The following is a 13,006-nucleotide window of genomic DNA, read 5'->3' on the forward strand; positions in this document are numbered from 1 at the left end:
GGGAATGATGAGGGCAACAAATGTATAGATGTGCTCTACACAATTGATCTATGTATTGTGATGAATTTTATGAGCCCCAATAAACTGATTTAAAAAAAAAAAAAGAAGAGATAAAGGCAACAGAAGTAAATACAATCCTGCAGTCATAGTAACCACAATAATCTATGAATGGATATACATACACACACACACAAATTGAACAAGTGTGGGAAGAACAATACTCACAAATATACGTATGTTTAATATACCTCAAATACTGATTCCGACCCTTAGGGAACCTATAGGACAGCACAGAACTGCTCCCATGGGCTTCTGGGGCTGTAAATCTTTGTTAGGGTGGAGAGGTGTGTTTTTTTTGTTTTTGTTTTTTTACTGCTACAGAGCAGCTGATGGATTTGAAATGCTGATCTTGAGGTAACCCACCATGCCACTAGAGCTGGAAAAATTAGGAAAACTTCTTTAGTCTAACCAAACACCTTGAAGGAATGAGTCAATTCAGGGGACCAGAAAAGTCAATTGATATAACATAGTCCCTACAGTATTTTGCCCGTAGAATCTTTCAAGATTGCAACTTAAGGCTTGAGTTTTCTTTTGAGTTCTTGCAGTTTCAGATATGCTGAGAGTGTTCTTTGGTTTTCTCATTCTAGGTTCTTTCACATTTTGTTATACTATTTGGCTTTGTCTTCTCGGGGTGACATTTAAAATTTTCTGTTTCAACTGAAATCTTCAAAGACTCTATGGGTAAAATGTTGAATTATGCAAGAAGCATCACGCGAAGATGGAAAGACTACACAGAGCCACTGAACCAAAAGGAGCTAGTTGACATTCCACAATTTCAGACGGAAGCATCTGAGCAAGAACCAGTGGTACAGAAGGAATAGGTTCAAGCTGCACTGAATGCCTTATCTAAAAACAAGGATCCAGGAATTGATGGGAAAACCATTGAAAAGTTTCAGAAAGCTGAAGAAACACTGGAAGCACTGACTTGCTTATGCCACGAAATGTGGGAGACAGCTACTTGGCCAACTACCTGGAAAAGATTCATGTTGTGACCATTCCAAAGAAAGGTGGTGACTCAATAGAATGCTCAAACTACAGAGCAAAACCATTGATATTGCACATAAGTAAAACTTCGCTTATGATCATTGAACAATGATTGCAGCAGTACATTGACAGGGAGCTGCCAGAAGCTCAGGCCAGATTTAAAAGAGGACTCAGACGGATCTTGGGTGAAAGCATAGAATACCAGAAAGTTGTTTACTTGTGTTTCATTAACTATGCAAAGGCATTTGACTGTGTGACCCATAATAAAATGTGGATGACCTTGAGAAGAATGTGATTTACAGCATACTTCATTGCGCTCATGAGGAACTTGTACATGGATCAGGAATCAGTGGGTGAACAGAACAAAGGAAGATTGCATGGTTTAAAATGAAGAAAGGTGTGTCAAGGTTGTATCCTCTCACCATACTTGTTCAATCTGTATGCTATACAAATCAGAAGAGATGAAGAAAATGTGACATCGGGATTGGAGGAAGACTTAGTAACAACCTGAAGTATACTTGCTGAAAGTGAGGAGGAATGGACACATTTGATAATGAAGATCAAGAATTGTAGCCTTCATTATGCATTAAAACTCAATGTAAAGAAGAAAAATCATAGCACCTGGACCAACAAGTAACATCATGATAATTGGAGAAAAGGTTGAATGAAGAAGAATTTTGTCTTGCTTGGATCCACAGTAAATGCTCATGGAAACAGCAGTCAGGAAATAAAAAGAAGTGTTGCATTAGGTAAATCCGCTGCACAAGACCTCTTTAGAGGATTGAAGAGCAGGGATGTTACTTTGAGGACCAACGTGTGCCTGACCAAAGCCATGGGATTCTCCATTGCATCATACCATGTTTCCCCGAAAGTAAGAAACCCCCCGAAAACAAGACCTACTTACAGTTTTGCCTCTCACTGAAACATAAGGCATCCCCCCCGAAAATAAGGCCCCCCGAAGCTACCGTAACACTGGACTCTGGACTGTAGCAGCGGGTGCTGCCGCACAGGTCACTGTTGGCTGCAGTGCAGCCGAAGCAGACAGGAAGTGCGAGGTCTCTTTTAATAAAACAACAAATAATAAATGTGTACTGTATTTTCTTCATGGAAAAGTAAGATATGTCCTGAAAATAAGACGTAGCGCATCTTTGGGAGCAAAAATTAATATAACACACTGTCTTATTTTCGGGGAAACAGGGTATATATGTATGTAAGGAAGACCAAAGAAGAATTGTTGCACTTGAATTTTGGTGCTGGAGAAAAATATTAAAAGTACTATGCACTGCTAAAAGGAAAAACTGATCTATGTTGGAAGAAGTAAGGCCAGTGTGCTTCTTAGAAGCAAGGATGACAAGACTTCATCTTACATACTTTAGACATACTGTCAGGAGAGACCAGTCCCTAAACAAGGACGTCATGTTTGGTAAAGCGGAAAGGGAGGGGGAAAAAGGGAGGTCTTTACTGAGATGGACCGACACAGCAGCTGCATCCTTGGGCTCAGGCATACCAACAATTCGGAGAATGGCACAGGACCGTGCAATGCTTTGTCCTGCTGTGCATAGGGCCTCTGTCAGAGCTGACTAGATGGGACCTAACAACAATGGTCCACAAAGAAAGTATTCTACATCCTACTTTAGTGAGTAGTGACTGGGTTCTTAAAAGGATGGTAGTGGACACTGAAGGTGTAACTACTGGTTTCTCCCCATCTGGAGCCAAGAAGAGTGAAGAAAATCAAAGACACATGAGATCAATTAAAATGAACCACCAGAACCCCAGTCCATGATCATGAGACTATAATTAGATGGTGCCTGGCTACTAGAACCAATTGTTCTGAATGCTATCATTAGAAGGTCCCAGATGGAGTGGGAGAAAATATGTGGAACAAAATCCAAATCATAAGAAGACCACGTTTGCTGGTTGGATAGAGACTGGTAGAACTTCTGAGATGTTCTTGGGCATCCTTCAGCTTGAGCCTGAATTCATCCCCATGGTTCAATACTCAGCCAAAGACCAAATCTACAAGGAGAACAATAACTCTAGGGAGGGATACACTCCTTAGAACAATCATCCATACAAGATCAAGAGGGCCTACGGACAAAGTTCAGAGATCAGGAAGAGTTAGAGAAGAGAAGGAATGGAAACCAGAAACAAAAGAAATGGGATCAGTGATGTTATATTGTGGGGATTGCAATCAGTGACATGCAACAAAGGATGTGTGAACTGGTCAGTGGAAAATTGATTGACTCTAAATAAATCTTCACCCAAGTCACAAGTTTAAAAAGTTTTAAAGCTACTAAATTTAAAACAGAAACAACAAAAATCTAGATAGGAAATATTAAGTTATAATATAAAAGTGACAATATAAAGTTTGACAGAATAAACAATAATTTTTTGTTTGGGGGACTCAATGCATTAAAGAAAAATCAGAACAGCCACTTAAAAATACATTAAATCTCCACAACCAGAGTTTATCTTCTTAATAATCATGATTTTATCAGCACTATTCATTGTAACCAGATCATTCGTTTCAAGTTTTATAGTCTTAACACATGCTAATGGAATCGCTTCCATAAACATATGGGCTGCAAGATTTACTTTCCATTCTACTGGTGTTAATAAGACATGAGAAAATAATTTTTCAAAATAGATCATGGGTCCACAACAAAACATGACAATATATAAATTTGATTGAATCAGAAAACAGTGGTGTCTCTCAAGACACGCACCACAAGACATCCGAGACTCACCTCATTGTCTACCCCGCCCCACACTGTCACACTAACAGTAATTCTTCAAGATAAGCATACTGCACATTGCCACATTAAGTGATACATTTTAGCAATTAAATCTCTGAAAAAATTCCTAGATGAAGTTCTCTTTTCCAGGGGTGGGGGGTGGAGAAGGTGCGGGAGAAGGAATAGTCTCTTTTCACAAATTAGTTTGATTAAAGAGTCCCTCCCCATTTAAGAAAACAAAATGTAGATTGCTTTTCTTTAAAATACATGAATATAAAGATACTGCAATAGTTTGGATAATTCTTCTCAAATTCTGCACATTCTAACTCCTCCCTCATCTCTCTTTGACAATCCTACACATCTCAAAATATCCAAAAGTACTATAAAATTTGACAATGCTTTTTGAAAAGTACTAGGTGCCAATTATGCGTCAAAAGACCCGTGGGCAACATTAGGATTAGAAAGATACGTGCATTCTTTTATGCCAAGAGGACTTCATATTCCGTTTGTGAACAGGTTTAATGGGCATGTATCTTTTACTCTGAGAATGCTGGTTTTTAATTTTCTCATCTTAATGAGCCTTTGAATTTAGATCACGTAAAATCATAAAATCAGATGAGGAAAGCCGCTCTGTTCAGTAAGGACTACATGAGGTTCAGTAATGATTCCTAATGCACTCTCTCCTTAAACTGTTATTTTAGAAAAGTAGCTTAAATACACTGTGCATTAGAATTTTATCATTGCAAACCAACATTAGAAAAGACTTCCATCAACTTAAAAACAAAAAAGACATTCTTATAAGTGGATAATCAATCATCGCTACCACTAAATGTCGCAGCTCAACATCAGCAAGATGCACTGATAATTGTTAGTTATACACTGCACATATGATGCATGTCCTCCGTTGAGGAAGTAGAGGCCAGGTTTTTAGAAAACTGTACATATATTGATTTTACATTTATTTAATGTGGCCATTGAAGGACACTTTATTCTTCTGATAAACTATGATTGCTTATCAAAAGATTTTATAATTCAAGAGAAACATTCATAACTTGTGTGTGAAAATGAAAATCACTGGGCCACAGAAATCATGCCCACAAAATCCAATTTTGTGGATTTATGGCAGAAAGGCATTAGAGTACTGTCTTGCAGGAACCGCAGTCTAGTCACTGAAGTATAAGTGGCAGAGCGGTAATGATTAAGGTGACATGTCCCCCTGCCACAGCTGTTAATCAGCTTAACACTAGTTACATTATTGACATTCTTGTAATTACTTTTCCTAAGGCACATTTGTGCAAAATATATTTTACTTTAATTATGAGTTATCGGAGGCAAGTCCAATACCCAGAAAGAATAATCAAGGTTTTCCTAATGCAGTGTATAGCAAGCACAATGGTTTTCCCACCACCTGGACTAGTGGGACTTCAGAGGGAAGCACATTACGACCATACCTTGCCGTCCTCTGAGCACACGCCCATGTGCTCTCCGCTTTCATCCAGGCTAATCTGGCTGATCTTCACAGGACTCTATCAGAGAAAAAAGAGACACGGAAACTGTCAATTCTCAAATTCACTGCCACCTAGTCAATGCTGACACAGCGACCCTATAGGGCAGGGTAAAGCAGCCCCGTTAAATTTCTGAGGCTGTAACTGTTTACAGGAGGATGGGTTATATCCTCAACCAGATATCTTGGCTCTTGGTACAACTTAAGTGATGTGTACACTGTGTATTCATTCACTCAAGAACCATTCATTTTAATACATAGAAACAACAGAATATAGCTGTGTCACAGATATGTAATATCCCACAACCCTCACACTCCTCAGAATCATCTACTTCAGGCACCCGAAGTCTCAACTGAAATGCAGCTTCTTTACTATTTTTGATCTATTGTGTTCTGTTTACTCTACACGCCTACAATTATTTTTCCCAAGTGAAATCCACTAAAAGATCAACCACAAAAACTTCAAATTAATCATCGTGTAAATAGTTTTAGTTTGATTCACCATCATCTAGTGGCTTTTCTATAAGTTTCTATGTAAACATATTATGTATAAGTTGTACTTAGTACACACACAAAATATAAAACATCTAACTTTATTTCCCCCAATTTTGTTCTCTGATCCCAAATTTAAATATCTGAGATGACAGGAATCAGGCTATCCATTCTGATTGTATTTTCCAAAGTGTAAATATATAATTGTATTTTAAATATTTTTACATAACTTCCTATTCTCTGTATGGTAGCTTTTACTAAACTATCCATATAGGTGGATTTCCTAGTAGACATCAAAATCAACAATGTTGACATAATTTTTTAAATGTTAAGCTCTTCTAGTTTTGTTTCTTAAATAACGATAGCTTCCAACTTTCTTACACAAAGCATGGTAAAAACAAATTAATTATGAAGAGGAAAATACACCAAACATCAGTTACAAGAGTTCCTTGTAAATTATTTTTTAAAAGTATACCAACCAAAAATGGCTCAGGTTTTTAACAAAAGTAAATTGGCACAGCCAAAATTTAATGTTTGATCTTCAAATGGAAAATATTTTGTAATTAGGAAGCAAAGAATATAGCAAACCAGGTCTTGAGACCTAGGAAAAGTCAATTGTTCATTGACTGATGGTGCTCAGAGAAATTCCCACATTACAGGTATAGACCACTGGCTACAGAATCCTTGATCTTCTTGGTCTTTTAATCATCAAATCAGCAACATTCCTGAAACGCAGTCTGTGAAAAATAAGCTAGCACCTTAAAAGTTTCTAGACTGTTAGAAGTGGAACATTTTTTAAAAACCTTGAAGAATCTTTGATGCCTTAAAACAGGAGACTAAATGGAAGCCCACAGACAAGAACCACAACTGAAAAAGGATGGTGCCGAGACTACAAGCTTGAGAGGACCGAACCCTGGTACTGGGAAGGCACCCTTGCTGCTGGACAACAAGAAACCCATGAAAAGAAAAGGCCAAAGTGGGAAAGAGCTAGGCCAGAGGTCTGGGTGTTCCATCCATTTGTGGGCCTTTGTGTTCCACCAGTGCGCTCAGTGTAGCTTAGACATCTTCCTTCCACACCTTTGGCTCCTGATCATATGCTACCTCTTGAAATTGTTTGACATTTTACCCATAAAACCTTTCTGATGAAAACTCAAGGCTTGGATTCCCCCCACCCCCAGTTCTTTAAGCTTGAGAAATGATGACTACATTCTTCTCTTTCAACTTTCTAACTCTACGTCTTTCCACATTTCATTATAATAATGCACTTTGTTTTAAGTCATTCTTTATTGTCTTCTGTCAGTTCTTTTACTTCATCATTCCTTCCACTCACTTTATGCTCAAGTGTGTTTCCGAGGCTCTTCTGACATGCATGTCACTCTTTCTTTCTTTCTTGTCTTGTTAAAGAACTTTTTGAAGTCCCTATGCACCTGTTCTTGCATGGTATCTCTAGAAAAATTGCTACAGTGAACCATCTTAGGGTGCTCACACACATGCACATGGCAAACTAGATTCTGAGGAACTGAAATGGTAGGTGGAAGGACATATATAAATTATTTTTTTTAATAATGTGGCTTTTTTATTTTTCAAAAAGATGAATGGAAAAAATAGATGAATAGGTCACACGTGTATGAGAATTTTCTTTCCCCTAAATCATTGTTAGAAATGGACGTTAAAGATTCTGGTTTTGTGTGTGTGTGTGAGAGAGAGAGAGAGAAGGGGGAGGGGGATACAGAATAAGAATGTACAGATGGCATTAAGTACTCTTGGTTAGCTCCTGTTTCGTTATATTTGCGCAGTGTAAAAATGAAAAAGAAGAAGCTGGTTGAACCAGCGGGAGTCCTGGTGGTGTGTTGATTACGCAGTTTGGTGGTTTGAAACCACAGTGCTGCTGGGGAGAAAGATGAGGCTTTCTACTCCGGTAAAGGGTCACGGTGTCAGAAACCCACAGGGGCAGTTCTACCCTGTCCCATAGGGCTGCTATGAGTTGGAATCGACGCAGTGGCAGTGAGTTTGGCTTTGGTTTGGTTTAATTGGATGGACAGCGGATGCCGGCTTGGAAATTAGGGGCCGGCCCTGCTTTACATTCAGGAGCTTTACATTCAGTGGCACAGTTCACCCTGTAGAATGTGCTGTAATCCCACCCCTTCCATCTTCCTGGCTGGCTTCTTCTCCAGCCCGGCACTTCTCTCTGGGTTTCTAGCATGTGCCCCTCTGCCTCAGCCCATGAAGCAGCCGGTGGCTGGCAGGACAGGGTCTTGTGTAGCAGTGCCCTCTGAACCAGCTGGTCTTGCATCTCGGTGAATGGCTTATAGCTGTTAAGGGCAAAAATTCTTGGAGCCTTTCTCGACGCCTGTCTTTCCTCACACCTCATGCTGAATCTGTCAGAAAACGAACATATCTTCAAACAACTTTACCCATAATTTGACCACTTTTCACCACTCCCCCAGCTGTCAGGCTGGCCCAATTCATGGTCTTTCTTGTCTGAGTTATCTTAACTACTTTTGCTCTAAATCTTCTAGAGCTCTAGTCTCAATTACTCAGTCAGAATGACATGGGTAACATGTTAAGGGGATAATGTCACTCCTCTGCTTGAAACTCCCCAATAGCCTCCCGTATCTCAGTACAAATGTCAACGTCTTTATCTGCCCAAACACAGCGAGCTCTCCAAATTCTGAGCTCATCTACTCTAGTTCTGTCGACTACAATCACAATCACCTTCTAGCTAGCCCCCTAGCCGTAGGGGCTTTGCATTTCTTTGTGTGCTGCCTGAATGCTTTCTGTGCAGGTCCTTTCTGGTAGAGATCCTCTCAGAGACACCCTCTCTGACCACACGTGGAATATTTTAATACTTCATCTACATATCCTATAACTCTGCTATGGCTTTATTTTTAACACCTGAGCACATGTCACCATCTACTGGACTGTATCTTTAATTCATTTAAATTATTTATTGCTAAACTCACTAGGATACTAACTTCATGACAGCAAGGATTATGGCTGTTTTATTCACTACCATGTATCCCTTTGGGTCTGGTTTTGCAAAGGGTCTTTATGGTTTGAAACCGATTCAAGGAGGATAAATTGTGGAACAACATTAACAGAAGAAGAGATTTCCTAAAATATACACCAAAAGAAGGAAAAAAACAAATCAGCCACCAATAAGGATAATTCTACAATGTATGAATAAGTATATTTATACATTGTATGTTCACAAAGTTTATATATTCATACAAATAAACCATATTTTCATGAAAATAATGCACACATTTTATGTTCTTCTGCCACGATCCCGCAGATATTTTCATAAGTAAATATGCTATGTTAGCTTTTATGTTAATGAGCATAGCACGCTAACTGAAAACCTTCCCAGGGGTGTGGAAGGGGCAGCTGACTGAGGAGTAGAAAGCACTAGCTAGTAGAATAAAACTCTTGTAGGATTGTGTGACTCTGCTTGTGTGTGTACATGGATAGCAAGGGTAAAAAGGGGGAACAAGGGAAAGTGGAACCCCCAAATAAGAAAGTAAAAATAGGGTTGAAATAAATAAAGAGGTATTGCAGTAATTAAATACCTATATACGACACACTGGAGTTAAAACAAATCTCTTCTGACCAAAGTATACATAAAAATCCATCTAAATGTCATCTTGGAGACCTACTAAACACAGAGCAGCACAAATTAAACGCCAAAGGATGCTGCTATCTAGCGCTACTAGCATTAGTCGCTCTTTCAAGAAACATTCGGACACTGACAGTGTGTCAGGCCTGTCCTTAATTAGCTTGATCTAATGATCACCTACAGATAATAACCAATAGGCTGAGATGATACAATCTTCCCCATCACACATGGAGCACTTATAAAACAATTTGTTAGCCTAACCACCGGATATATAACTCTATGTAAATAGTCAGGAATCAGTAGCAAAAGATAATTAAAAGTAAAACAGAACATAAATATAACTTTGGAAAATAAAGATACATTAAAAATTAACTCAGAGGTTAAAGAAAAACCTCAAAATGCTACACATAGAATTATTGGACCATCACAGAATAGAGCTAGAAATGGATACTAAGCAGAAAATCTCCTTAAGGTTCAAAATTAAGAAAGTCACTTCTGCCTTGTAATATTTCTTCTAAAATGTAAATCATGGAAGTATCAGAGAATCCTGAAATGAGGATCAGTCTTGAAAGAAACTGGTCTATTATCAAGTAGACCAGTGAATATCAAGGTCACAAAAGACAGAGAAAGCCTGAGTAATTCCTTCAGGTTAAAACAGGCTGGAGAAACATGATAACCAAGCACCAGGTGTAATCCTGAGTGAAGCCTGGACCGGGAAAAGCAAAAACGCAATGAAACCAACAGCCAGAGTTAATCCTTGATTTTGGCAATCGTCCTGTGGCTATGTAGAATAAGGTCCTTTTTGAGACACAGAGACATCTAAAAAAGTATGTGTGCGCATGTGCCTATGTACATGTGTAGAGAGAGAAACTAAAAGGGAAAAAGGTTCACAGCTGGTTGATTTGGGTCAAGACAATACAGTTTCTACTATGTTTGCGATAAAATATCATGGGTCAAAAGAAAGCATTAAAAATGAGATAACATTTCAAACAAAAATGAAAGACTACAAATAAAAATATGTGGTATCTAAACAAAGGGAAATTTGTTGTTAGATGCATCCACAACAGAAGCCTGAAACTCGGTGATTACAACATTCTCTAGGCAAACAGTAACACCTAGAGTGATGGCCCTTAGAACAATCAACAACACGGGGCCAAATAGGCAGCGTTTGCCCAGGGATAAAACCTCTGAAAGCAGAAAAGGATGGGGGGAAGGACAAAAGGAAATGGTAAACACAGGGAGGAACTGGGAACAGTGCTACTCGACTGTGGGGATTGCACTCAATCAGGAAACAAAATGTGTATAAATTGTTGAAGAAGAAAGTAATTTGTTGTCTAAACTTTCACCCAAATTACAATAGAAAGTTAAAGAAAAAAAATTATCAAGAAGCCAGAGAAAAACAAATACTAAAAACCATCCAACAGAAAGATAATAAAGAGCAGAAGTCCTGATAGTGCTATGGGTAAGGCACTGAGCTGCTAATCATCAGGTTAGGAGTTCAAACCCACTACCTGCTCTGTGGGAAAAAGATGAGGCTATCTACCTCCCACAGAGATTTATAATTTCAGAAATTCTCTTTTGGGGTTGCTATGTGTCTGAGTCAATTCAATGGCAGTGGGTTTGTTTTTGATGGGTATTTATGAAACACAACAGAAAATAAAAACAGCTAAGTTAAATATTTTTCTAAAGCTCACAAATTGATAAATTGATTTCTGAGAAGATGCAAATAAAAACACATCTGAAATGAACTATCACCAGAAATATATATGTGTGTGTGGTGTTGTGTGTATGTGTATAAGGCTATGCAAAACATTATGCTAGTAAATTAAAAATATTATGACAAAGTTTATAAACTCAATAAATACCTGAAAAATAAAGTCTGCCATGCTTGACAAAGGAGCATGCAGGATGCCTGCACAGATGTGACAAGAAAGAAAAAGAAGAGGGGTGATGAGTTCTTTTCTGCGGCCTCTGTCTTAGTTCTGAGGTAAAACAGCTTGAGAGTTTTCTTACCCTAGGTGGTTTGTGACAATTCTGGGACAAACAGTAAACAGCTTAGTTTGATCTTTCGTTTGGTCCTGGGCTACAGCCTGGACCGTGACTGGTAGAAACCTTGTAGTATTTAGTCAACATATTATGCAAATTAAGTGACTGCACACTATGCAAATGAAGTGTCTGTGGACCACCTGAGGGCACCTAGAGGAGGCCTTGTTCTCCTAACTACCTGATCTTTGACACTTGGATCATGTATGCCCAGAATCAAGGCTATCACATTGACCAACTTACTCTGAAGATGAAATATGATTTAGTACAAAGGTGGCGACCCTACAGAACAGAGAAAAATTGCTTCTTGAAATTTCTGAGGCTGCAAATCTCATCTTCCTCCCTTAGAGTAGCTGGTGGGTTCAAACCACTCATCTTGTGGTCAGTAGCCTAAGGCTTCACCCATTAACCTGCACTCCTTAAAATAACAGTACAAATATTTTATACTTCTTGGGTCATTTCAAACATACTACAGTAGAAAAGCTAGCTAATACGTCAGTAAAAAATTACACTTCTAAGCATGAAACCAGAGAAAGACACTGTTTTGCTATTGGGTGTTCTAAATTGCAAACAGTTTTATAATTTACTCAAGTATTGATCTTATAAAAGAAACTGTACATTATAAATGCACCAATACAAAAGTTAATCTCTCTGATAACAAATATGTGGATTCTAAAACAATGTGATACTTTATCTAGGACAGCAACAAGGATTTTTTTAAAATACCTAACTTTACAGTGAAGACAACTTTAATCAAGAGAGGTATGTCTGGCCTTTGACCTCTGATGCAGGGAGGTGATTTCTAGGTGCGTGGAAAGTCTGTCCTGGTAGGACTGTTATTTTTCTAGATAATTTGGCCACTAGACAGGCTATTAATGTGATTCATCAGTTTTGGCTGTGGACTAACAGTATGTGGCAAACCTCTGGGCATGAGCTACAGACTAATGTCAGTCACACAGCAGTATGTGATTGAGCTTCAATAAAAACTGGTCAGCAGGAGTGGGAGGGAGCTTCCCTGGTTGGTGGTCCTTTGTGTGTACAGTACTGGGATACATGGCGACCAGGAGGAGTTAGCGCAGGTCATGTCTTACCCAGGGAAGACCAACTGGAAGTTCCACGTTTGGATTCCTCTCTCAGACCCTCTCCTAAGCTCTTCCCTTAAATAATTTTAATCTTTAGCCTTCTTTCCTGTAATAAACCTTAACTGTGAGGATAAGGATTTCAGGGAGTTTTTCTAGTGAATCACTAAACCAAAGCATGATTTTAACAACTCCTGAACTTGCATATGGTGTCAGAAGTTAGTATTCTTGTGTGGAGACTGCACCCTCACACTTCGCTGTTTGGCTAGCTCTAATAGCTTTGGAAGAAAGAAAAGGACACTTCTACTGGGAATGGAAATATTTGGGAGGGTAATTTGCTATTATATCCATTTTTAAAATATGCATACCTATTATAACTATGGAGAAATGAAAATATTATTATTTCTAATCATTTTATTGGAGGCTTCTACAACTCTTATCACAATCCATACATCCTTACATTGTGTCAAGCACATTTGTACATTTGTTGCCG

At 38.6% G+C, this 13,006-nt stretch overlaps 1 protein-coding gene across 2 annotated transcripts in view; it reads right to left on the bottom strand.

Moving 5' to 3' along the window:
• VPS41 (VPS41 subunit of HOPS complex) overlaps nucleotides 1-13,006 on the bottom strand; it is a 221,919-nt gene that overhangs the window by 117,412 nt on the left and 91,501 nt on the right. For both annotated transcript variants that reach the window (XM_045286362.1, XM_004708026.2), the window contains one exon: nucleotides 5,231-5,305. In XM_045286362.1, the coding sequence (XP_045142297.1) occupies nucleotides 5,231-5,305 (75 nt within the window). The remainder of the gene's footprint in view (nucleotides 1-5,230; nucleotides 5,306-13,006) is intronic.

The sequence above is a fragment of the Echinops telfairi genome, unplaced genomic scaffold (assembly GCF_000313985.2).
Source record: "Echinops telfairi isolate 266 unplaced genomic scaffold, ASM31398v2 ScPeMD7_7;HRSCAF=31, whole genome shotgun sequence".
Classification (NCBI taxonomy): domain Eukaryota; kingdom Metazoa; phylum Chordata; class Mammalia; order Afrosoricida; family Tenrecidae; genus Echinops; species Echinops telfairi.